The 24,995-nt window shown below is 42.7% G+C and overlaps 1 protein-coding gene across 1 annotated transcript in view; it reads right to left on the bottom strand.

The window, feature by feature from the left end:
- Window positions 1-1,095: 1,095 nt before the first annotated feature.
- Window positions 1,096-24,995, bottom strand: part of ANTXR1 (ANTXR cell adhesion molecule 1) — a 93,470-nt gene continuing 69,570 nt past the window's right edge. The window contains exons 13-18 of the mRNA XM_060787030.2: window positions 18,961-19,056; window positions 14,498-14,539; window positions 10,586-10,681; window positions 9,639-9,806; window positions 7,945-8,025; window positions 1,096-1,392 (exon numbers count right to left, since the gene is read on the bottom strand). Of these exons, the coding sequence (XP_060643013.2) occupies window positions 1,171-1,392; window positions 7,945-8,025; window positions 9,639-9,806; window positions 10,586-10,681; window positions 14,498-14,539; window positions 18,961-19,056 (705 nt within the window). The 3' untranslated portion in view covers window positions 1,096-1,170. The remainder of the gene's footprint in view (window positions 1,393-7,944; window positions 8,026-9,638; window positions 9,807-10,585; window positions 10,682-14,497; window positions 14,540-18,960; window positions 19,057-24,995) is intronic.

The raw sequence follows: 24,995 nt of genomic DNA, 5'->3' as shown, positions 1-24,995 counted from the left end.
CTTCCCCCTTTCGATCCGTCGCAAACCTAGTTTATTCTATCTCCTGCTCCTTTCTTTGTCGAAATGCACAAATCAAAGACTCAAAACAATGTGACGGTGCATGGAAACGGCGCTCCCAAGGTCTGCAAGTGCATGGCTTTGGCGCAGCATCCATCCAAGAAAGGTGCAAATAGGAAGCAGTGCTCCTTCCCCAAATTTGGCAACAATTGCACCGAACATTTCAATGGAGGAAGAAGCAAGAGACGTGAGGTTCTTCCTCTCCAACCATTGCTGGACGCCGCTGCTTGCTTTCTTTGTGACGAATGGAAAACAATGAGTGGCATTGCCTTCCTTCCTTCCATCTTGGAGAGGAATAGAATGATTCCTATTCTGCTGACGAAGCAACATGACTGTTCCAGTTGGCCAAATCCAGAAGCAAGGATCCATTATCTGTGCAAATAGGAAGCAATGCTCCCTTGCTCCATTTGGCTGCAGCAAAAGGCTTGCAGGGCAAGTCGCTGTGATGCTGGCTGCCATGGCCTGTCTTCCTTCCTTCCTCAATGGAGACATTTCTTTGATTTGCCCATTCCAGTGATCCAGAACAGCAAGGACCCATTCTCTGTGCAAACAGGAAAGCAATGATGCTTGGAAGCCACGCTCTTTCCTCAATTTGGAGAAGGTTGCAACACAAACGGTCCCCCAGAAGCAGTGAGGTTGCTCCTTGCAATGCCACCATCTTCCTTTGGAATGGAAAGGTGTCTTTCCTTGAGCTGGACATTGCAGTGGATCCAATTCAGAAAAGCAATAGGAAAGCAACGATGCTTGGAAGCCATGCAACTTCCCTAATTTGGAGACGGTTCCAACAGAAACGGTCCCCCAGAAGCGGCGAGGTTGCTCCTTGCAATGCATTCCTGGACATGGCACCATCTTCTTTCTCAGCAACAAACAGAAAGGTGTCTTTCTTTGGCCTGGGCATTGCAGCGGACCAGATCCAGAAGCAAGGGTCCATTCTCAGTGTGAACAGAAAACATCCCGATCATCTTCCTTCCTTCTTATGAATGAATGGAGAGATTGCCTTTTGGTTTCAGCTCACCCTTTGGGCATGAAAAGTGTATGGGGAGAGGCTTCTGAGAAAGAGAGAGAAGGAGGGAGAGGGAGAGGGAGGGGTGGAGTGGGCAGGGCCTGGGGGGTCTAGACAGAGGGGCGTGGTGGGGGCCGGGAAGGGGGAGGGGCCCGGCTGGGGGGAGGGACGTGAGGTGGGGGTGGCAGGGGCGGCAGTGGGGAGGGCGGGCAGGGGTTGGCCTGGGGGCAGGGCGGGCAGTAGACGGGGGCCGGGGGTGGGACCGCGTTGTTCAGAGGGTACTTGGGGGGCAGACCCCCACTCTTCACCCGCGTGAAGGTAATGCAGCGGCCCTGCAAGGGAAGCAGACAGAGAGATGGTCAGCTAGAAGGGGGTCCCCAGAGGAGATCCAACCCAGACCCCTTCTTTCTGCCCAGCAGGAAGGCACCGCCCGACCCCTCCCGACAGATTGCCATCCAGCTCCTGCTTAATAATAATAATAATAATAACAACAGGAAGGGAAGGCACCATCTGATCCCTCCCGACAGATGGCCATCCAGCCCCTGCTTAATACTAATACTAATAATAACAAGAACAACAGGAAGGGTCTGGAAGGAAGACACCATCCAGCCCCTGCTTAATAATGATAATGATGATGATAACTGGAAGGAGACCCCCCCCCCTTTTCTTCCAGATAGGAAGGCACCATCCAATCCCTCTTGACAGATGGCCATCCAGCCCCTGCTTAATAATGATGATGGTAATAATAATAACAATTGGTAGGGACCCCCAGGGGCCATCCAGCCCAACCCCCTTCTCCCCTTCAAGAAGGCACCGTACGACCCCTCCTGACAAATGGCCATCTCTCTCCTGCTTAATAATAATAATAATAATAATAATAATAATAATAATAATAATAGGAAGGGCCTAGAAGGAAGGCACCATCTTATCCCTCTTGACAGGTGGCCATCCAGCTCCTGCCTGATGATGATGATGATGATGATGATGATGATGATGATGATGACAATAATAATTGGAAGAGACCCCGAACGGATATCTAGTCCAGCCCCTTTTTCCCAGACAGGAAGGCACCATCTGACCCTTCCCAACAGATGGCCACCCACTCCTCCTTAATAATAACAACAATAATGCTAAGGATAATAATAATGATAAAAATAACTTCAAGGGGATCCCACAGGCCATCCAGTCCAGCCCCTTTCTTCCAGGCAGGAAGGCACCATCTAATCCCTCCTGACAAGATGGCCATCCAGCCCCTGCTTAATGATGATGATGATGATGATACTAATTGGAAGGGACCCCCCAAGGGCCATCCAGTCCAATCTCTTTCTGCCTGGCAGGAAGGTACCGTCCGACCCCTCCCAACAGATGGCCATTTAGCTCCTGCTGCTTAATAATAATGATAATGGTAATAATAATAATAATAATAATAATGATAATAATAATAATAATATAGAATTCTAGAGCCAGAAGGGATCCCCAAAGGTCATCTAGCCCAGCCCCCTCTTTCTGTCTGGTAGGAAGGCCCTTCCAATTATTATTATTATTGTTGTTGTTGTTGTTGTTGTTGTTATTGTTATTATTATATATAGCTGGAGAGACCCAAAATTCTGCCTTATTGCCATTTTACAAAAAATACTGAACAGCCTATATTACTTCGGATGCATCTACACTGTAGAATGAATGCAGTTTAAATGCCATGGCTCCATGCAATATAATAATGGGAGTTGTAGTATCACATATCCCTGAAGCCGATAGCACGGAACTATGAGAATTAAAGTGGTGCCAAATTGCATTAATCCTGCAGTGTAGATGCGCCTCGCCGTGCCATTTGTCGCTTTGCCTTGCAATGCAACTTGATCTGTTTTCGACTCTCGTTCCTATGCAATACATCATCTCTCCTTTGCCCCCCCCCCCCCCCCAAGGCTTTTAACAATAATTCAAAGCTGGGGAAACTCAGCCATAAAAATGCTTTTGCATCTTGGACAATTTTGCCTGAAAATAGTGATGGTTTTGGACACTTCAGCTGTCACTCTTCCACCAAAACCCAATAAAACATTTACAGGATACGGTTTTCTTTGAGATTTTATACTGGAATTCTTTTCCTTCCCATTTTAAACAACAAGAGCAGAAAACCCAGAAAATCGGCAAAAAAAGGTCCTTTCTGCATAGCATAAAGTAAAGGTAAAGGTTTCCACTGACATTAAGTCTAGTCATATCCGACTCTTATTTCCATTTCTAAGCCAAAGAGCTGGCGTTGTCCGTAGACGCCTCCAAGGTCATGTGGCCACTGGCATGACTGCATGGGGTGCCCTTACCTTCCTGTCAAAGCTGTGCCTATTGATCTACTCTCATTTGAATATTTTCGAACTTCTAGGTCAGCAGGAGCTGGGCCTAACAGTGGGAGCTCACCCCACACCCTGTATTTGAACCGCCAACCTTTCGGATGCATAGCAAAGAATCACCAATACTTTATGATGATGACAAAGATGATTATTAGTGGTGCAGTGAGTTAAAGCATTGAGTTGCTAAACTTGATGACTGAAAGGTTGGCAGTTCAAATCCGAGGAACTTTGGATTTAAACTTTGGAAGTTTTCCGTTGAAGCCTGCGCAGACACAGATACTCCACATGCGTGCATTCACAGAGTCCACAAAGAAAAGTAATATATTACAATATTATAATAAGTATTGTGTGTGTGTGTGTGTGTGTGTTCGTTTGTGGGATTAACATAACGCAAAAACCACTGGACGAACTGACACCAAATTTGGACACTATACTCCTAACAGACCAACGAGTGACCATCACTCATAACCCCCACAAAAAACAGCAGAAAGGACTTAAAAAGCCCCCAAAAAGCTAAATGATGATGCAGAAAAAAGGAAAGGAAGAGGGGGGGAAGGAAGGGGAGAAAGAAATAAACAAGAAGAGAAAGAGGGAAGAAAAGGAAGAAAGAAGGAAGGAAAGAGCAAAGGAAGGAAGGAAGCAGAGAAAGGGGTAGGAAAAGAAAAAGGGGGGAAGGAAGGAAAGAGATAGAAGAGGAAGGAGAGAAAGAAAGAAAAAAGGAAGGAAGGAAAGAGGGAGTGAAGGAAGGAGAGAAAGAGGAAGGAAAAGAAAAGGGGGGAAGGAAGGAAAAAGGTAGAGAAGGAAGAAAGGAGAGAAAGGAAGGAAGGAGAGAAAAAGGGAGGGCAAGAAAGAAGGAAAGAGAGAAGGAAGAATGGAAGCAAAGAGCAAAGGAAGGAAGGAAGCAAAGAAAGGGGTAGGAAAAGAAAAAGAGGGGAAGGAAGGAAAGAGATAGAAGAGGAAGGAAGGAGAGAAAGAAAGAAAAAAGGGAAGGAAAGAAAGAGGGAGTGAAAGAAGGAGAGAAAGAGAGGGAAGGAAGAAAGGAGAGAAAGAGGGAGGAAAAGAAAAAGGGGGGAAGGAAGGAAAGAGGTAGAGAAGGAAGAAAGGAGAGAAAGGAAGGAGAGAAAGAGGGAGGGTGAGAAAGAAGGAACGAGAGAAGAAAGAATAGAAGCAAAGAGCAAAGGAAGGAAGGAAGGAAGGAAGGAAGGAAGGAAGGAAGGAAGGAAGGAAGGAAGGAAGGAGAGAAAAGTAGGAAAAAAGGGGGAGGGAGGAAAGAGATAGAAGAGGAAGGTAGGAGAGAAAGAAAGGAAAAAGGGAAGGAAGGAAAGAAAGAGGGAGTGAAGGAAGGAGAGAAAGGGAGGGAAGGAAGGAAGAAAGGAGAGAAAGAGCGAGGAAAAGAAAAGGGGGAAAGAAGGAGAGGTAGAGAAGGAAGAAGGAAAGAAAAGAAAAAAAAGAAAGAAAGAAAGAAAGAGAAAGAGGGAGGGCAAGAAAGAAGGAAAGAGAAAAGGAAGGATGGAAGCAAAGAGCAAAGGAAGGAGAGAAGGAGAGAAAGAAGTAGGAAAAGAAAAAGGGGGAAGGAAGGAAAGAGATAGAAGAGAAAGGAGAGAAAGAAAGAAAAAGGGAAGGGGGAGCGAGGGAAGGAGAGAAAGGGAGGGAAAGAAGAAAGGAGAGAGAGAGAGAGAGGAAAAGAAAAGAGGGGAAGGAAGGAAAGAGGAAGAGAAGGGAGGAAGGAGAGAAGGAAAGAAGAAAAGTGAAGGAGGGAAAAAAGGAGAGAAAGATGGAGGGAAGGTTGGCCACAGCAGCGTGTGGCAAGTACAGCTAGTACATATATATAATAGTAACTATTATTATTATTATTATTATTATTATGATCTCAATATCTCAAGCCTTTGGGAAGAGCCTAATATTCAGAGACAAACCCCAGACACTTGGACCTAATAACAATAAAAATATAATACCAGCTGTTAGGAATTATGGGAGTGGAAGTCTCTGTTTAAAAGCTTCCAAAGAAGGAGCCTTCACCACACTCCAGGGCAGAGAGTTCCACTGCTGAACATAGCCTCCTTGTTGCTGCTTTTGCAAAAGCACAGCAGCGCTCCTGCCTTCAAAGCAATGCAGGAGAACAAGGCCATACGCTAGATCTCACCCTGCTCCCGAAGGATGATTTATTGGACCCAAAGGATAAAGATTATTGTTTTTGTTTCCAAACAAGAAACCCAATCCTGGCTTTCCAGGCAGCGGAGCTCCAAAAGGGACCCGGGGAATTCTGCCTGGAGGTTTTTTGCTTGACGTCGATGGAAAGTCTGTGTCACTCACTGCTTGCAAAGCAAAAATGGTCTGCTTTGGTCAATGCTTTGAGGCACCTTTGAAGTCGGCGCAGGTCTGCCTTTAAAGGGATGCGGTGGCTTTGCGAAAAATAATTCTCACGAAAGTTAATTCCTTTCTGTCATTAGAAAAATATGGCGAAGGCAGGCTGGGGTGCATGTTTGCGTCTGGGAATGCGGGAGGGAGGAAAGCAAGGAGGTCGTGGCGCACTGGCGCATGTCTGGGCATGATGCGCCTCCAAGGGGCTCTGGGGCCATTCATTACTGCAGGAACCTAACTCTATCCCTGATTTCTTTAAATGAAATAGCAGAGAACTGTAAAGTCGGAAGGAGCCCCCAAAGGCCATCCAGTCCAACCTCCCGACAGATGGCCATCCAGCCTCTGTGTAACAACCTAAAAAGAAGGAATCATCGAATCCTACAGTTGGAAGGGCCCCCCCAAGGCCATCCAGTCCAACCCCATTCTGTTATTCAGGACACTATCAAAGCCCTCCCGACAGATGGTCAACCAGTCTTTGCATAACAACCTCCAAGGAGTCCTATGGACTCCAATACACTCTGGTTAATGAAGAATTTACATTTATTATTAGTATTAGTATTAGTATCTTCCCTGCAAACAGTGGTATTTGCTAAGGTTTGGTTCCAGGATTAATTCAAGTTAAGTCTCCCAATATCCTATGTAAACATCTAGATCTCAAAGTAAATTTCAATCTGATACTTTAGGAAGAATGTCCCAAAGCGATTCACAACAGATAGATATAAAATATTATAAAATATATATTATTAAATAAAATATACATATATTGTATAAAATATTTTATTTACCATTTTATTATATATATATTGCATTATATTATATATATATATATATATATATATATATATATATATATATATTCAAGAAAGTAAACTTTGATTTTACCATTTTGTATAAAGGGATAATATTTTATGACACCATAGAATTTAATATATATATATATATAGAGAGAGAGAGAGAAAATAAAGTATATATTTTTTTAATTTCGCACACACATCACACACACACACACACACACATATAATTTTCAGAAAAGCAATCTTTGATTTTACCATTTTGTACAAAGGAATAGTATTTTTTTTTGGCGCCATTGCATTTGGGACTTGAGCATCCAGGATCTTGGTCCTGGAACCAAATCTTAGCAAATACCACTGTTTGCAGGGAAGATGCTAATAATAATAATAATAATAATAATAATAATAATAATAATAATAATAATAAACGTAAGCTCTTCGTTAACTGGAACTCTAGCAACTGGCTAAGGTTTACTGATTGCCATTTAACTCAAACTGCATTCAGAAAGCTGTTTCTATAATGCAGTAAAACTGTGTTACATTAAGTTTGCCTTAATTTGCTTTTTATAACTGTATTTCATGATGAATATCAAGTTGGAGCCCTGGTGGCGCTGCGGGTTAAACAGTTGAGCTGCGGAAGTTGCTGACTGAAAGGTTGGTGGTTTGAATCCAGGGAGCAGGGTGAGCTCCTGCTGATAGCCCCAGCTCCTGCCAACTTAGAAGTTTGAGAACATGCAGTAGGTACAGGTTCTGCGAGAAGGTAACGGCACTCCATGCAGTCATGCCGGTGGCCACAGCTCTTCGGCATAGAAGTGGAGATGAGCACCAGAGTCCCAGAGTCAGACATGACTTAATGTCAGGGGAAACATTTACCTTTTGTGTGTGTGTGTGCACTGGGATTGTGGCACAGCTGGCTGGGAGTTAACTGCATTAAGATCACTACTGACCGAAAGGTCATGAGTTCAAAGCCAGCCCGGGTCGGAGTGAGCTTCCAACCAATTTTGTATAGCTTGCTGTTGACCTTTGCAGCCTGAAAGACAGTTACATCTGTCAAGTAGGAAATTTAGTTACCGCGTATTTGGGGAGGCAAATTTAACTAATTTATGAGGCCATAAAAATCTCCAGCAAACCTGCAAAGAATGAGGAAGTACTTCATCAGTGTCACAAATGGTGGGTGAAGCGACAGCTCCCCTGGTGGCCAAAATACCTTCAAGAAAAGCTGGAATGATAAATTGCCTCTGTGTCTGTTTATATATGTTGTGTGTCTATGGCATTGAATGTTTGCCATGTATATGTACATTGTAACCCACCCTGAGTCCCCTTTAGAGTCAGAAGGGCGGAATATAAATACTGTAAATAAATAAATAAAGATGCAGAAGAGTGTTTGTACCTTGTCTCCTGGTTGTGGCCGCATCACAGAGACCCGGTCGTAGCCTTTTCTCAGCAAAACCCACAAAGCATCTAATTTTCCCTGCAAAGAGAAGGCAAAGAGTTCACAAAACCCACAGATTGACCATAAACATGAACATTTATTTAACATAAAATAGCATAACATAACACCAAATAATTTCATGGGGTGCATGGACACTACAGAGTGAATGAACTTTGAGACTAATTGAAGTGCCATGGCAAAAAGGGATGCTGGGATGTGTAGTTTGGGAAGGCCCCAGCATTCTTAGGACAAAGCAGGCCTTGGAAAGCTACAACTTCCAGGCCCCCATAGCATAGAGAAAATGGAGAAACTACATTAATTCTACAGTGCAAATGCAATTAAGCAATGAGCAAGAAAACAATGCAAAGCTGTAAACTTGCTTTCTATAAATTCCCATGGAATCTAGTTTTTGCTAGCTGTTTGTTTGTTTTTTACAAAAATTAAATGACACAATTGATTTTCAAAGCAATGCATAGAAATCCCAGGTTCCTGAATTCATGTGCTTAAAGACTGCTAAGATGCAATTTGCTAAGTAATGATGGAACGAAAGGTTGTCTGCAGCCATTTCTTTCTGGCAAAGTTTGCTGTTCTATATCCGCTGCTGATTTCAATAGGGCAGGGACACACAAAAAGGATTTGACAGAAATGCACCAATGGGATGCAAAAGATGACATACAGAGGTACATCTATGCAACTGCTGACCTCCTTCTTTGTGGAGAATGGCCTAAAGCCATGCACTCTGCATGCTTTTCATTGCCATTTTGAGGCCTTGAGTGTTCCTTGTTGCAAGAGCTCTAGAACCTAGTGTGCTTAGAAGGGCGCTTCCTGTGTTTTCCATTTTGAGTGCAAGAGAAAGTCCTTGGCTGCAGAAGCCATGGTTCTGGTGCCATGCACCTTGATGGGGGAATACCAATAAGAATTATAGAATTATAGAGTTGGAAGAAATCAACCCCATTCTGTCAAGAAGCAGGACAATCACGTTCAAAGCACCCCTGACAGATGACCATCCAGCCTCTACATAAAAGCCTCCAAAGAAGGAGCCTCCACCACACTCTGGAGCAGATGGGTGGGTGGATGGATCCATAGATGGATGGATGGATGGATGGATGGATGGATGGATGGATGGATGGATGGATGGATAGATAGATAGATAGATAGATAGATGATAGATAGATAGATAGATAGATAGATAGATAGATAGATAGATGAACGGGTGGATGAATAGATGGGTAGATGGTTGGATAGATGGAAGGATGGATGAATAGATAGATGCATAGATGGATGGATGGATAGATGGGTGGGTGGGTGGGTGGGTGGATGGATGGATGGATGGATGGATGGATAGATAGATATAAATATGGGTGAATAGATGGCTAGATAGATGGATGGGCAGGTGGGTAGATGAATAGATTGATAGATGAATGGGTGGATGGATGGGTGAATGGATGGATGGATAGATGGATGGATTGATAAATAGATGGATGGATAGTACAGTACTGCACTGCACTTGGAGATTGCAGGATGGCGACCATGTGGAGAAAGGGTCACCCTTCCACTGGGAAAATAGTTTAGAAAGAAGTATTCTTGGCCGCAAGAGCCATGGGTTGCAGTTCTAATAAATCTAGAACTCAACCGTCTCATTAGACGCGTACCTTGATGGGGGAGTACCACTTGTGCGGGGAGGAGGGCCTGCGCATGCCTCCCCCCAGGCTCCGGGGCTCCGGGAACTCGAACTCCTGCTCCGGCATCTTGACCCGGGCATTCTTGGCCTTCTCCAGCTTGGCCCCCTCCTCCGTCGAGCCCCGCTCGCCCCAGCGCACCTAGCAACAGAGCATTAATGAATAATAAGAGTGGGAAGAGACCTCTTCAGCCCACCTAATCCATCCCCTTCTTTCTGCCAGGCAGGAAATAATAATAATAATAATAATAATAATAATAATAATAGACTACTAGAGTGGGAAGAGACCCCCAAAGGGCATCCAGTCCACCTCCTTTGCTGTGCAGGAAAAGCACAATAAAGCACCCACCCCACAAGTGGCCATCCAGTCTCAATAATAATAATAATAATAATAATAATAATAACAACAACAACAACAACAGACTGCTAGAGTTGGGAAAGAGCATCAAAGGGCATCTAGTCCAACCTCCCTTCTGCCTCTATGCAGGAAATAATAATTGCCATTTATAATAAGTCATTTATATAATAATCATCATTTTAAATAATAATAATAATAATAATAATAATAATAATAATAATAATAATAATGCCATCTAATAATAATTATCATCATTACTTATTTTTCACTTAATATTTCATCACAATTTGGGACGATTGCTCTCAGAATCTCCTCTGCCAGCAAATAATGTAATCCAAAAGAGTAGTTTTTGGAAGCTTTAAATATCATAATGCAAATCACGTTTGCATGAAAATGACACTAATACAGTTACATAATAATAATAATAATAATAATAATAATAATAATGTTACAAAAACCCCAAAGGTCATCCATCAAAGCCCTCTTAAATTGAATTTGTATGTAAGTCGGAACAGGGACATTTTTTATGCCAAATATTTGGAGAGTGTCCAGACTCCCTTTACCTCCATGCGCTTGATGCCGCCGACGCCACGTCCGCCATAATAGGAGGCATCAACGGTCGGCCATTTCTTCTTGGGAAGACCGTCATCATCTTCCTCCTGAAGAAAACAACAGAAAAGAAAGCTGTTTGTCTTGCTTTGATAGCTCTTTTTTTTTTTTTTTTTGCAAAGCACTGCAGACATCAATGGGACTATGTACATAAATGGTAACTTTGCAAAGGACTGCGTGCATCAATATTGCAATACAAATAAATGGCAACAAAAACAGCAAGAATGCAGGCAGGATGAGAAAAGAAGATCATGGCCCTGTGATTGGAACCCATGATGTCAAACTCAATTCAGTTATGTAGGATATACATAAATATACATATATATATGCAAAAATATGCCAGGGATAAAGGAGAAACGAGGAATGTGCAGATATATTCCTGATATATATATATATATATATATATATATATATACACACACATACTAGCTTTACCCGCCACGCGTTGCTGTGGCCAACCTTCTCTCCTTCTTTCACTCCTTCCTTCATTTCCTTTTCTTCTTTCCTTTCTTCCTTCTCTACCTGTTTACTTCCTTCCTTAGCTTTTTGCTCCCATCCTTCCTTCTCTTTATTTCTTTCCTTCCCTCCCTCTTTCTCTCCTTCTTTCTCTTCTTCCTTTGCTCCGTCTTTCCTCCCTTCCCTTTTTTCTTTCCTTCTCTCCTCCTTCCTTCTCTTCCTCTTTCCTTCCTCCTCCCTTTTTATTTTCCTTCCTCTTTCTCTCCTTTCTTCCCTCTCTATCTCTTTCCTTCCTTTCTTCGCTCTTGACTTCCACACTTCTTGACTTCCTTTCCTTTCTTTCTTTTCTTCCCTCCCTTTCTCTTCTTCCTTCGTTTTTTTCTCTTCCACTTCCCAAATTCCCCTTCCATTCTTCCTTCCTTCCTTCCTTTTGACACCTTCCCCTTCCCTTTCTTCTTTTTTTCTACGTTTCTTTCCTTTCCTCCTTCCTTCCTTTCTCCCTTCTTTCCCATCCTCCTTCTCCCTCTTTATTCTTTCTTTCCTACCTTTCTTCTTTCATATACCTTCTCAACTTCTCCTTCCTTCCTTCCTTCCTACAACTTCCCTCCTTTCTTTCCTTCCGTCCTTCCTTCCTTCCTTTCCTTTCTTCCTTTCTCCATTCTTTCCCATCCTCTTTCTCTCCCTTTCTTCTTTCCTATCTTTCTTCTTTCATATACCTTCTCAACTTCTCCTTCCTTACTTCCTTCATACACCTTCCCCTCCCTCCTTTCTTCTTCCTTCCTTCCTTCCTTCCTTCCTTCCTTCCTTCCTTCCTTCCTTCCTTCCTCCCTCCCTCCCTCCCTCCCTTCTGTCCCATCCTCCTTCTCTCCCTTTCTTTCTTTTCTTCCTTTCTTATTTAATTTACCTTCTCAACTTCTCCTTCCTTCCTTCCTTCCCGTTTAGGGGTGGGGCGGGGGAGGGTGGGGGCGGGGCGTGAACATGGGGGGCATGGCGTGAAGTTGGGGGGCCGTGGCCGGGGGAAGAAGAAGGAGGGGGAGGAGGTAAGGTTGGGGTATGGGCGTTTAGGGGCGCCTTTACGCATGCTCAGTTGTTTTTTGTGATTGTGAGTGTGTTGAAATGTTGTTTAGAATTTTGAATCGGTTTGTGCATACCTTGTGGGTTGAGGTATGTGCATGGTAAATTTGGTAAGTTTTCGTCAGGGGGTTTTCACGTTTTGCTGTCCCGTTGAACACCCTTTCTCTTTATATATATATATATATATATATATATATAACAGGAATATATCTGCACATTCCTTGTGCTCTAAGATCTTCCGGGGATGCCCTCCGCTTGGTCCCACCTCCGTCTCAAGCGCGGTTGGTGGGGACGAGAGAGAGGGCCTTCTCAGTGGTGGCCCCCCACCTCTGGAACACCCTCCCAAGGGAAATAAGACAGGCCCCATTTTTCCCCTCCTTTCGTAAGAGCTTGAAGACCTGGTGGTTTCAACAAGCCTTTGAAAATGACCAGTTCTAACTCAGTCTTACACATTGTCTAATACGGCCTTATTCTTCCTACCAATTACCTAGATCATTTCCTCTAATCGGCCCTGGAATGGACAGCCACAGTCCCGTACCTAATATTATTGTTGCCTGCCATAGCATTGCACTTAATTCCCCCTAGAATTTTCGGGCTTGCACAAATCTTGCCCCGGACTTTTATATTTTTTTTAATTGCCTTGACCATGCAGGATTACTTTTAATATATGTGTGTTATGGTGACAATTTTTATGCTTATATTTTGTTAATCTTATGGTTATGTTGTGTTTTTTTACTTTGTATGTTTTGTGATGTTACCTGGGAACTGCTCTGAGTCCCCATGGGGAGATGGAGCGGTATATAAGTAAAATTTATTATTATTATTATTATTGGATTGTTGTAGGTTTTTCCGGGCTATATGGCCATGTTCTGGAGGCAATTTTTCTCCTGACGTTTCGCCTGCATCTATGGCAAGCATCCTCAGAGGTAGTGAGGTCTGTTGGAAGTAGGAAAAATGGGTTTATGTATCTGTGGAATGACCAGGGTGGGACAAAGGACTTTTGTCTGCTGGGGCTAGGTGTGAATGTTTCAGCTGATCACCTTGATTAGCATTCAATGGCTTGGAAGGGCCTGGGGGGAATCTTTTGTTGAGAGTGATTTTATGTGCCTGTTTGTTTCCTCTCTGTTGTTTTGCTGTTGTAATTTTTGAGTTTTTTTAATACTGGTAGCCAGATTTTGTTCATTTTCATGGTTTCTTCCTTTCTGTTGAAATTGTCCACATGCTTGTGGATTTCAATGGCTTCTCTGTGTAGTCTGACATGGTGGTTGTGAGAGTGGTCCAGCACTTCTGTGATTCCCCCCAGGCTCTTCCAAGCCATTGAATGCTAAGGTGATCAGCTGAAACATTCACAGCTAGCCCCAGCAGACAAGAGTCCTTTGTCTCACCCTGGTCATTCCACAGATATATAAACCCATTTTTCCTACTTCCAACAGACCTCACTACCTCTGAGGATGCTTGCCATAGATGCAGGAGAAATGTCAGGAGAAAAATTGCCTCCAGAACATGGCCATATAGCCCGGAAAAACCTACAACAACGCAGTGATTCTGGCCATGAAAGCCTTCAATAATACATTATTATTATTTGTTGTTCATTCGTTCAGTCGTCTCCGACTCTTCGTGACCTCATGGACCAGCCCACGCCAGAGCTCCCTGTCGGCCGTTACCACCCCCAGCTCCCTCAAGGTCAGTCCAGTCACTTCAAGGATGCCTTATTATTATTATTATTATTGACAAAGGCACTATTGTTTTGTAAAGGCAACCATTGTTTTGCAAAGGCAACCAATCTAAACCAAGCCAATGATATGACGCCTCAATGGACCACCAGGCATATTTGATGCGCCTTGGTTGCATTCCAGCATTGCACCTCATTCCTTTCTTAAGCCATTGGCCCAGAACAAGGGCTGCGATTTCCGGAAAAGTGCATTTAAGGAGACTTCATAAAAGTCAGAATCTAATCTGGAAAAAAAGAGGAGGAAAATTCCTCCTTGACCCACATTTTCTTTGTAAAAGAAAGGCAGAAAACAATGTTTGCAGCCAGGCTTTATCCGTCATGATTTCTGGCTCCTTTGCAAAAGGCTCCGGTTGCAAAGATTTGGAAGCATTGGGCCTTAAGGAGCGTATTCAGTTGGCAACATCAGCATCATTTTAAATCCAATTGCAGCAAATGGAAAAACTAGGCACAAAAAACCAAGCAGGGAAAGAATCTGGCTGCTTTCGGGTTGCTTGAATTCAGCAAAATAATAAGTCTTCGTGGGTCTGAAAAGTGGCGCAAAAATGCATTCATTCCTGGGTGTGGATGCACCGAAAGAATGGCAGAAAACCCATATAGCACTGACCTCGCTGTCTTCCATGGGAGGTGGAGGTGGCTCCTTGATGATCTGTATGTATAAAAAAAGAAGAAGAATTGATACAGAAGCGAAGAAGCAGATGGTAGAATGGCCTGCCTCAGGGGAGCGTGCTTGCTCCATCCATGTTCAACATCTACACAAATGACCAGCCACTGCCAGAAAGGACAGAGAGTTTCATCTATGCTGATGATCGTGCCATCACTGCTCAAGCAGGGAGCTTTGAGACGGTAGAACGGAAGCTCTCCAAAGCTCTAGGTGCTCTTACTGCCTATTACAGGGAAAACCAGCTGATCCCCAACCCATCTAAAACACAGACATGTGCCTTTCATCTCAAGAACACACAAGCATCCCGAGCTCTGAAGATCACCTGGGAAGGAATCCCACTGGAGCATTGCAGCGCACCCAAATACCTGGGAGTCACTCTAGACCGTGCTCTTACCTACAAGAAGCACTGCCTGAACATCAAGCAAAAAGTGGGTGCCAGAAACAATATCATACGAAAGCTGACTGGCACAACCTGGGGATCACAACCAGATACAGTGAAGACATCCACCCTTGCGGTGTGCTACTCTGCTGCTGAGTATGCATGCCCAGTGTGGAACACATCTCACCACACTAAAACAGTGGATGTGGCTCTGAATGAGACATGCCGCATTATCACGGGGTGTCTGCGCCCTACACCACTGGAGAAATTACACTGCTTAGCCGGTATTGCACCACCTGACATCCGCCGGGAAGTAGCAGCCAATAGTGAAAGGACCAAGGCAGAGACATCTCCAGCTCATCCCGTTTGGGTATCAGCCAGCACGTCAACGACTTAAATCTAGAAATAGTTTTCTAAGATCTACAGAGACACTCGCTGGAACATCTCAGCAAGCGAGAGTCCAAAAGTGGCAGGCTCAAACCCAGCACCTCAACCAATGGCTGATACCAAATGAGAGACTCCCCCCCTGGGCACACAGAGGACTGGGCGACCTGGAAGGCACTGAACAGACTGTGCTCTTGCACCACGAGATGCAGAGCCAACCTTAAGAAATGGGGCTACAAAGTGGAATCCTCGACATGCGAGTGCGGAGAAGAGCAAACCACTGACCACCTGCTGCAATGCAACCTGAGCCCTGCCACATGCACAATGGAGGACCTTCTTGCAGCAACACCAGAAGCACTCCAAGTGGCCAGATAGTGATCAAAGGACATTTAACCAACTACCAAATCACAAATTTTGTATTTGTCTGTTTGTTTGCTCTGTTCTGTTAGAAATGTAATATAATGGACTGGTTACTCTGACATGACAAATAAATAAATAAGAAGTGAAGATCTTACAGGCAATGGTTTAACTGCATTGAACAAAACGAAGGAGGGACTAGATGCCCTCTGGGGGCTCCTCTTCCAGGATTGCCTTTGCTTGGATATGAACTGAGGCTGAGACCAGGCTTTTCCCCTTCTCTTTTTCCATAAAAGGAGGAGGGAAATGGGATGATGAAATAGGAAAAATGCCTCCAAACGCCTCCAAATGCAGGAGGAGTTGCCTCGAAAGTGTCCTGTTTAGTTTCGGAAAATAGGATGGAATTTGGACCAATCAATGGGGCGGGACCCCAATTATAGGAATGTGTCCGTCCCTAAGCAACGTTTACATAAATTACAGCACCGAGGCTTCAATCCCACCGTGAACATTATTATTCCACAACTTCTTTATTTAATATATATTTCCCCCTATTTTCTCAATAAGGATAATTTCCCTCTCTGCTCTTTTCCAGTCTGGAAAGCAAGACATTCAACCTCATTATTTCCTCTTATGTTTTGGGGAAAAGGGAGAAATTACATTACCATTGTTCCTTGGAGGGTTGCAGATCCATGCCTGCGTTCCAAATGCAAATCAAGAGCATTCCACATAATCCAAAGCATTATTTTTCCTCCAAAACCGCAAGCCCCTGAAGAGTAAAATGGGTTGCGATTTGGCTTTAAATCAACCAGGTTCTTGGGAAGATGTATTTATTGATACTGATGTTATTCATTGCTGTCCCTTGAGGCTGAGAGAGTGTGCAAAGGAGGGAAGAACATGGCTCTAAAAGCTGAAACGGGATTCCTGGTGAGTCATAAGACTTGGAAGGGACCCCCAGAGGCCATCTAGTCCATCCCCATCTGTTCCATATGGAATGGAGGAATATAAATACTGCAAATAAATAAATAAATAAATAGTCAAAACTCTTTCATTCTGCCATGCAGGGAAAATACAATCAAAGCACTCTGGGCAGATGGCCATCCAATCTCTGCTTAAACAACAATAATAATAGTTGGAAGGGACCTCTCCAGCATGTGGCGTAATGGTAATAATAATATTAATAATACTACCCTAGATTTGGAAGGGACCCCCAAAGGCTATTCAGTCCATCCGCATTCAGTTCCATGCAGGAAGACACCATTCAAAACAACAGATTGTCACCCAACCTCTGCTTCATAATAATAATAATAATAATAATAATAATAATAATAATAATAATAGCATCCTAGAGTTGGAAGAAACTCCAAAGGTCATCTAGTCCAACCCAATTATGTTCCATGCAGGAATGCACCATCCAATCCTTACCTTCAGATAGCCACCCAACCTCTGCTTTTTCTCAATAATAATACTAATAATAATAATAGTATCCTAGAGTTGGAAGGGACTCCAAAGGTCATCTAGTCCAACCCAATTATGTTCCATGCAGGAAGACACCATCCAATCCTTACCTTCAACCTCTGCTTCATAATAATAATAATAATAATAATAATAACAACAACAACAACAACAACAACAACAACAACAACAACAACATTCACACATAGCTCCAGCAGACAAGACTCCTTTGTCCCACCCTGGTCATTCCACAGATATATAAACCTTTTTTCCTAGTTCCAACAGACCTCACTACCTCTGAGGATGCTTGCCATAGATGCAGATGAAACGTCAGGAGAAAATGCCTTTAGAACATGGCCATATAGCCCGAAAAGACCTACAACAACCCAGTGATTCCGGCCATGAAAGCCTTCAACAATACAATAATAAAAGGGACCCACAAAGATCCATCTATCCCAACCCCATTCTGTTCCAGGTGGGAAGACAACATCCAATCCTTCCCTACAGATGACCACCCAACCTCTGCTTCATATTAACAATAATAATAATAATAATAATAATAATAATAATAATAATAATAATAGAGTTGAAAGGGACCCACAAAAGTCATCCATTCCAACCCTGTTCTGTTCCATACAGGAAGACACCATACAGGAAGACAGGACTCACAAAGGTCAACCAGTCCAGCAATAATAATAATAATAATAATAATAATAATAATAATAATAATAATAGAATTTGAAAGTTGAAAGGGACCCACAAAGGTCATTGAGTCCAACCCCATTCTGTTCTATGCGGGAAGACACCATCCAATCCTTCTCTACAGATGACCATCCAACTTCTACTACTACTATTACTACTACTACTACTACTACTACTAATAATAATAATAATAATAATAGAATTCTAAAGTTGAAAGGGACCCACAAAGGTCATTGAGTCCAACCCCATTCTGTTCTATGCGGGAAGACACCATCCAATCCTTCTCTACAGATGACCATCCAACTTCTACTACTACTATTACTACTACTACTACTACTAATAATAATAATAATAATAATAATAATAATAGAATTCTAAAGTTGAAAGGGACCCTCAAAGGTCATCCAGTCCAACCCTATCCTGTTCTATGCAGGAAGACACCATCCAATCCTTGCCTACAGATGACCATCCAACCTCTACTTTATAATAATAATAATAATAATAATAATAATAATAATAATAATAATAGAATTCGAAAGTTGAAAGGGACCCCCAAAGGTCATCCAGTCCAACACTATCCTGTTCTATGCAGGAAGACACCATCCAATCCTTCCCTACAGATGACCATCCAATCCAACCTCTACTTTATAATAATAATTATAATAGAATTCCAAAGTTGAAAAGGATCCCCAAAGGTCATCCAGTCCAACCCTATCCTGTTCTATGTGGGAAGACACCATCCAATCCTTCCCTACAGATGACCATCCAAACTTTGCTTAATAAGAATAAGAATAAGAATAAGAATAATGTTGAAAGAGAACCATCTAGTTCAACGCCATTCTGTTCCATACAGGAAGACACCATCCAAAACAACAGGTGGCATCCTGCTCCATAATAACAATAACAATAATACTAGAATCCTAGAGTCAAAGGGACCCCAAAGGTCATCCAGTCCACCCCCAATCTATTCCATGCAGGAAGGCACCATTTAACCCTTCCTCTGCTTAGAAACCTCCAGAAACGGACACCCCACCAGACTCCCAGGCTGTCCATATTCCGCAAAATGTGGCAGGGGCCTCAAAGGTCATCTAGTCTCCTTCAAGAGGAGATCCAAGAAATGCCAAGGGCTTACCACAGTGCAGCAGAGGGGCCAGAACCACCAGAGGAGTGCCAAGGCCAGGAGCAGGAAGAGGATCAGCAGCACCAAGGCCAGGATCGTCCCATCCGACTGCAGGGAGAAAAGGGAGATGTAGTTCGCTCAAAACGACTGGCGCTCCGTACTGCCTAATTAACACAGTTTGGGCCCACTTTTAACTGCCATGGGACCCTGGGAGATGCTTTAGTTTGGTGATGCAGAGATGGCTAAACACCTTGGGAAACTACAACTCCCTCAATGCCATGGCCTTCAGCGATGGCAGTCCAAGCACCCAATACAGTTTCTGTTTCCACCAGAAGTCATCAATTCCATAGAGTTTGATATCAATGGCAGCACTAAGAGGCATGTCTGTCCAGTGCTCAGCAAGACATTATCCGCAATCAGAGGACAGCAGACAATGCAAAACCACAATCTGCAAAAGGATGTAGTTTTCCCTGCCGCTGCTTCCAATTAAATGCAAGCTGCACTGAATGAGAATATATATATTATATTACAAATAATAACAATTAATATAATAATAATAATAATAATAGGAGCTAGAGGCACAACTGTCCAATGCTTTGCAATACATTCTCTGTATCCCAGACAATGCAAAATCACAATCTGCAAATTATTTCCAATGAAATTCAAGCTGTGCTGAATGAGAAAAAAATACAACAATAATAAGAAAGTTTTCACTACCATTATTTCCAATTAAATGCAAGCTGTGCTGAATGAGAATAAATATATTATATCACAAATAATAATTAATATAATAAGTATAATAATAATAATGGGAGCTGGAGGCACAATTGTCCAATGCTTTGCAAGACATTCTCTATATCCAGACAATGCAAAATCACAATCTGCAAATTATTTCCAATTAAATGCAAGCTGTGCTAAATGAGGAAAAATATATTATATAAAGAATAGTAATAATAATAATAGCAGCAGCTAGAGGCACACCAATGCTTTGCAAGACATTCTCTGTATCCCAAACAATGCAAAATCACAATCTGCAAATTATTTCCAATGAAATGCTGAATGAGAAAAAAATACATTAATAATAATAAAGTTTTCCCTACCATTGTTTCCAATTAAATGCAAGCTGTGCTGAATGAGAATAAATATATTATATCACAAATAATAATATATAATTGAAACTTGTGCACCAGTTGCGCCCGTACCTCGGGAAGTCTGATCTGGCCACAGTGGTCCATGCTCTTGTTACATCCCGTATAGACTACTGCAACGCACTCTACGTGGGGTTGCCCTTGAAGACTGTTTGGAAACTCCAACTGGTCCAACGAGCGGCAGCCAGACTGCTTACCGGAGCGACATACAGGGAACATACCACCCCCTTGTTGTGTCAGCTCCACTGGCTGCCGATTCAGTTCCGAGCACAATTCAAGGTGCTGGTTTTGGCCTACAAAACCCTTTACGGTTCCGGTCCAGCGTATCTGTCCGAATGTATCTCCCTCTACGTCCCAACCCGGAATTTGAGATCATCTGGGGAGGCCCTGCTCTCGACCCCACCACTATCACAAGTGAGGCTGGTGGGGACGAGGAGCAGGGCCTTCTCAGTGGTAGCCCCCCACCTGTGGAACTCACTCCTGGGAGAAATCAGGGCAGCAACTTCCCTCCTTGCCTTTAGGAGAAAGGTAAAGACGTGGCTTTGGGACCAAGCCTTTGGGCATCCTGACAATTAGATACTGAACCAGATGGATAGGACCAACAATGTGTGGAAAGCAGAACTTAAACTTTGAGTCGGCTAAACGCTGACCAGCAATGTGGTTTGTATTGTTCTTACTGTTTTAATTGCTTTTACGGATTTTATAGCGTTTTTCCGATAGTAATGATTGTTTATATTAATTGTTATCATTGTTATAATTGTAGCCATTACTGATGTTATGTTTTTGTTGTCATGTCATTGCAGGCATCGAATTGTGCCTTGTTTGTGTAAGCCGCCCTGAGTCCCCCCCGGGGTGAGAAGAGCGGGGTATAAGCGACCGTAATAAATAAATAAATAAATAAATATAAGTATAATAATAATAATGGGAGTTGGAGGCACAATTGTCCAATGCTTTGCAAGACATTCTCTGTATCCCAAACAATGCAAAATCACAATCTGCAAATTATTTTAAATTGAATGCAAGCTGTGCTAAATGAGGAAAAATAGATTATATAAATAATAGTAATAATAATAATAATAGCAGCAGCTAGAAGCACACCTGTCCAATGCTTTGCAAGACATTTTCTGGAGGAGAGCAGACAATGCAAAACCGCAATCTGAAAAGGAGCCAATTTTCCCTACAATTGTTTCCAATTAAATGCAATCTGCGCCGAACGCGAGCAAGACATCGGTCGGAAACGTCAGCGCTTGCTTTGAAGAGGAGCGTGGAACATCAATAAATGTCTATGGGTTGGTTGCTATTTTTATGAGCAGATGGGGTGCACGGTTGCGCTGCGGAAAGAGAGGACGGTTCCAAAAATAATGCGCCTTTTTCTAGGAAGGAAAAGATGGCCATATCTTGCTTTTTCCTATAATTATTATTATTTATCATTTCACAGTTTTCTATACCGAGCTTCTCAACCTCATTGAGGGACTCAGCCCGGTTTCCAGCCATAAAAAACATATACACTCATTAAAATATCATATATCACAATTACAAAAACAACTTTAAAAACACTATATATAAAACTACAGTGGTCAGTCGTCCTATTAAGATTGATCTACATCAACTTCCATCCAGGGTCCTATGGTGTTGTCTCATTCATCGAAGGCATGACTCCACAGCCACGTCTTCACCCGTTTCCTAAATGTTAGGATGGATGGGGCGGTTCTGGCCTCCAGAGGGAGAGAGTTCCAGAGTCGCGGGGCCACCACCGAGAAGGCCCTGTCCCTCGTCCCCACCAGGTACGCTTGCGAGGCCGGTGGGACCGAGAGCAGGGCCTCTCCAGATGATCTTAATTATCTTGATGGTTCGTAGGGGAGAATACGTTCGGAGAGGTAAACAGGGCCGGAGTCGTTTAGGGCTTTATAGGTCAACACCAGCACTTTGAATTGTGCTCGGAAGCTAATTGGCAGCCAGTGGAGCTGGCGTAACAGCGGAGTGGTGTGCTCCCTGTACCCAGCCCCCATTAGTAATCTGGCTGCCACGCGTTGGACTTGCTGCAGCTTCCAGGCAGTCTTCAAAGGCAACCCCACGTAGAGAGCGTTGCAGTAGTCTAAGCGGGATGTAACCAAAGCGTGTACTACCGTGACCAAGCCAGCCCTACACTATTCATACACAATTGATATAGAGAAAGGCAGACTGTTGTTGTTATTATTTAGGGGATGCAGGCAGGCACAATGTATAGGAAACAATGGAAGAAATGCCTCCACATTCTGTCTCCAAACAGACCTTGGAACCAAGAGAGATTACAGCCAGCAGAGTGATCTTGTTTGCTGTGTACTAATCTTGTTGTGTTTCAAATAATAATAATAATAATAATAATAATAATAATAATAATTTGAAGGGAGTGCTGCAGCCAGGCACGATGCACAAAGAACACCTTAATCTTAAAGAAATATTTCAGATTAAGGCCGGACAAAAGCAACAGACAAATGCATTCTTGTGCTCTTGCCAGGGTTTATTATGCTGAAGCCTCCCAGGCCCATTCTCCATGCATTCCTAAGAAGCAAGATGTCTCTGCAGCATTTCTATCATAAATGAATGCATGGACCAGACCTCTTATTTTTGCTTTTTGTAACTGGAACAATCTGGGTCCATAAAAGAAGGAAATGAAAAGCCAAGGGCTGCCTGCCAGCCACCTTGGATTCTTGCTTTCTGGTTTATAGGACTGCAGAAAAACAGCTTGTAAAATGCCTGGAAAGCGTGCCTTACCCACAGCTGCATCTACACTGCAGACTTAATGTGGCTTGGTACCACTTCACAAGGCTTTTGAAACAACTGAAGTTGTAGTTTTGCAAGGTCTCCTCCACCCAAAGGGTGCCAAACTACAACTCACAGGACTGCATAGCATTGAGCTTGTTATTGTTGTTACAGTTTCTATTATTATTATTAATTATTATTATTATTATTATTATTATTATTGATAGTTTTTAATTATATAGGTGGAGCTCCCGGTAGCATGGTGGGTTAAACCCCTGTGCTGGCAGGACTGAAGACTGATAGGTCGCAGGTTCGAATCCGGGGAGAGGCAGATGAGCTCCCTCTATCAGCTCCAGCTCCTCATGCGGGGACATGAGAGAAGCCTCCCACAAGGATGATAAAAACATCATATCATCCAGGCGTCCCCTGGGCAACGTCCTTGCAGACGGCCAATTCTCTCACACCAGCAGTCACTACTGACACAAGATATATATATATATATATATATATATATATATATATATATATATATAGGTAGGTAGGTAGAGTAATGGAATTATTATTGTTATCATTATTAGGTTTTATGGAGGATAATACAATTATTATTATTATTATTATTGATGGATTTTAATTATATAGGAAGGTCAATACAATTATCATTATTAGGTTTATGGAGGGTAATACATTTATTATTCATATTATTATTATTATTGATTTTAATTATTATAGGCAGGCCAATACTATTATTATTATTATTATCATTATTATTATTACTACTATTGATGGATTTTAATTATTACAGGCAGGCCAATACAATTATTATTATTATTATTATTATTATTATTATTATTAGGTTTTTATGGAGGGTAATACATGTATTATTATTATCATTATTTGAAACACAACAAGGTGAGTCCACAGCAGACACTCTGCTGGCTGTTGTATTGGATCACAGCGGGCAGATGGTAATTTTGTCAGCGCCGATTGTGTTTACGTGCAGGCCAAGGTCTTTAGGCACTGCACCCAGTGTGCCGATCACCACTGGGACCACCTTGACTGGCTTGTCACAAAGTCTTTGCAGTTCGATCTTTAAATTCTCATATCGTATTATTATGTATTACGTATTATGTATTACGTATTATCATATCGTATTATTATGGAACCCCCGGTGGCGCAGTGGGTTAAAGCACTGTGCCGGCAGGACTGAAGACCGACAGGTCGCAGGTTCGAATCCGGGGAGAGGTGAATGAGCTCCCTCTATTAGCTCCAGCTCCTCATGAGAGAAGCCTCCCACAAGGATGATAAAACATCAAAAATCATCCAGGCGTCCTCTGGGCAACGTCCTTGCAGACGACCAATTCTCTCACAACAGGAGCGGTTGCTCCTGACACGACAAAAAAAATATAAAAATCGTATTATTATTATTATTGATGAGTTTTATTTATTAAAGGCAGGCCAATACTATTGTTGTTGTTGTTGTTGTTAGGTTTTATGGATAATAAAGTCCTGATGGCTCTTCATCATAGAGGATGGAGCGACACCACCCCTTGTGGCTGGACTCGAGCCTAACATTCCACAGCACCAAAACAACTGGACACTGAGTCGAAACAACACACCTCCTTTCTGTTCTATCTGTGTATTCAATGTTTGCTGTCTATGTGTACTGTGATCTACTCTGAGTCCTCTTGGGGAGATAGGGAATATAAATAAAGTGTTGTTGTTGTTGTTATTATTGATGGTTTTTAATTATGATAGGTAGGTCAATACTATAATAATAATAATTATAATAATTATTATTATTATTAGAAACACAAGATGAGTCCACAGCAGACACTCTGCTAGCTGTTGTATTGGATCACACATCGGACACTTCCCAAGTGTCTAGGACTGTGTGATGTATCGGCAAATAATGCATGCAGGTCCCAGTAAGGTGGCCTTCTGCAGCTGGCAGATGGTAATTTTTTCAGCGCCGACTGTGTTTAAGTGCAGGCCAAGGTCTTTAGGCACTGCACCCAGTGTACCGATCATCACTGGGACAACCTTGACTGCCTTGTGCCGAGTCTTTGCAGTTCGATCTTTAAATCCTCATATTGTGTTAGCTTTTCCAGTTGTTTCTCTTCAATTCTGCTGTCACCTGAGATTGCACAGGTTCCAATG

This window comes from Anolis sagrei, chromosome 7 (genome assembly GCF_037176765.1).
Source record: "Anolis sagrei isolate rAnoSag1 chromosome 7, rAnoSag1.mat, whole genome shotgun sequence".
Classification (NCBI taxonomy): domain Eukaryota; kingdom Metazoa; phylum Chordata; class Lepidosauria; order Squamata; family Dactyloidae; genus Anolis; species Anolis sagrei.
This window is presented reverse-complemented; position numbering and strand designations above follow the sequence as displayed.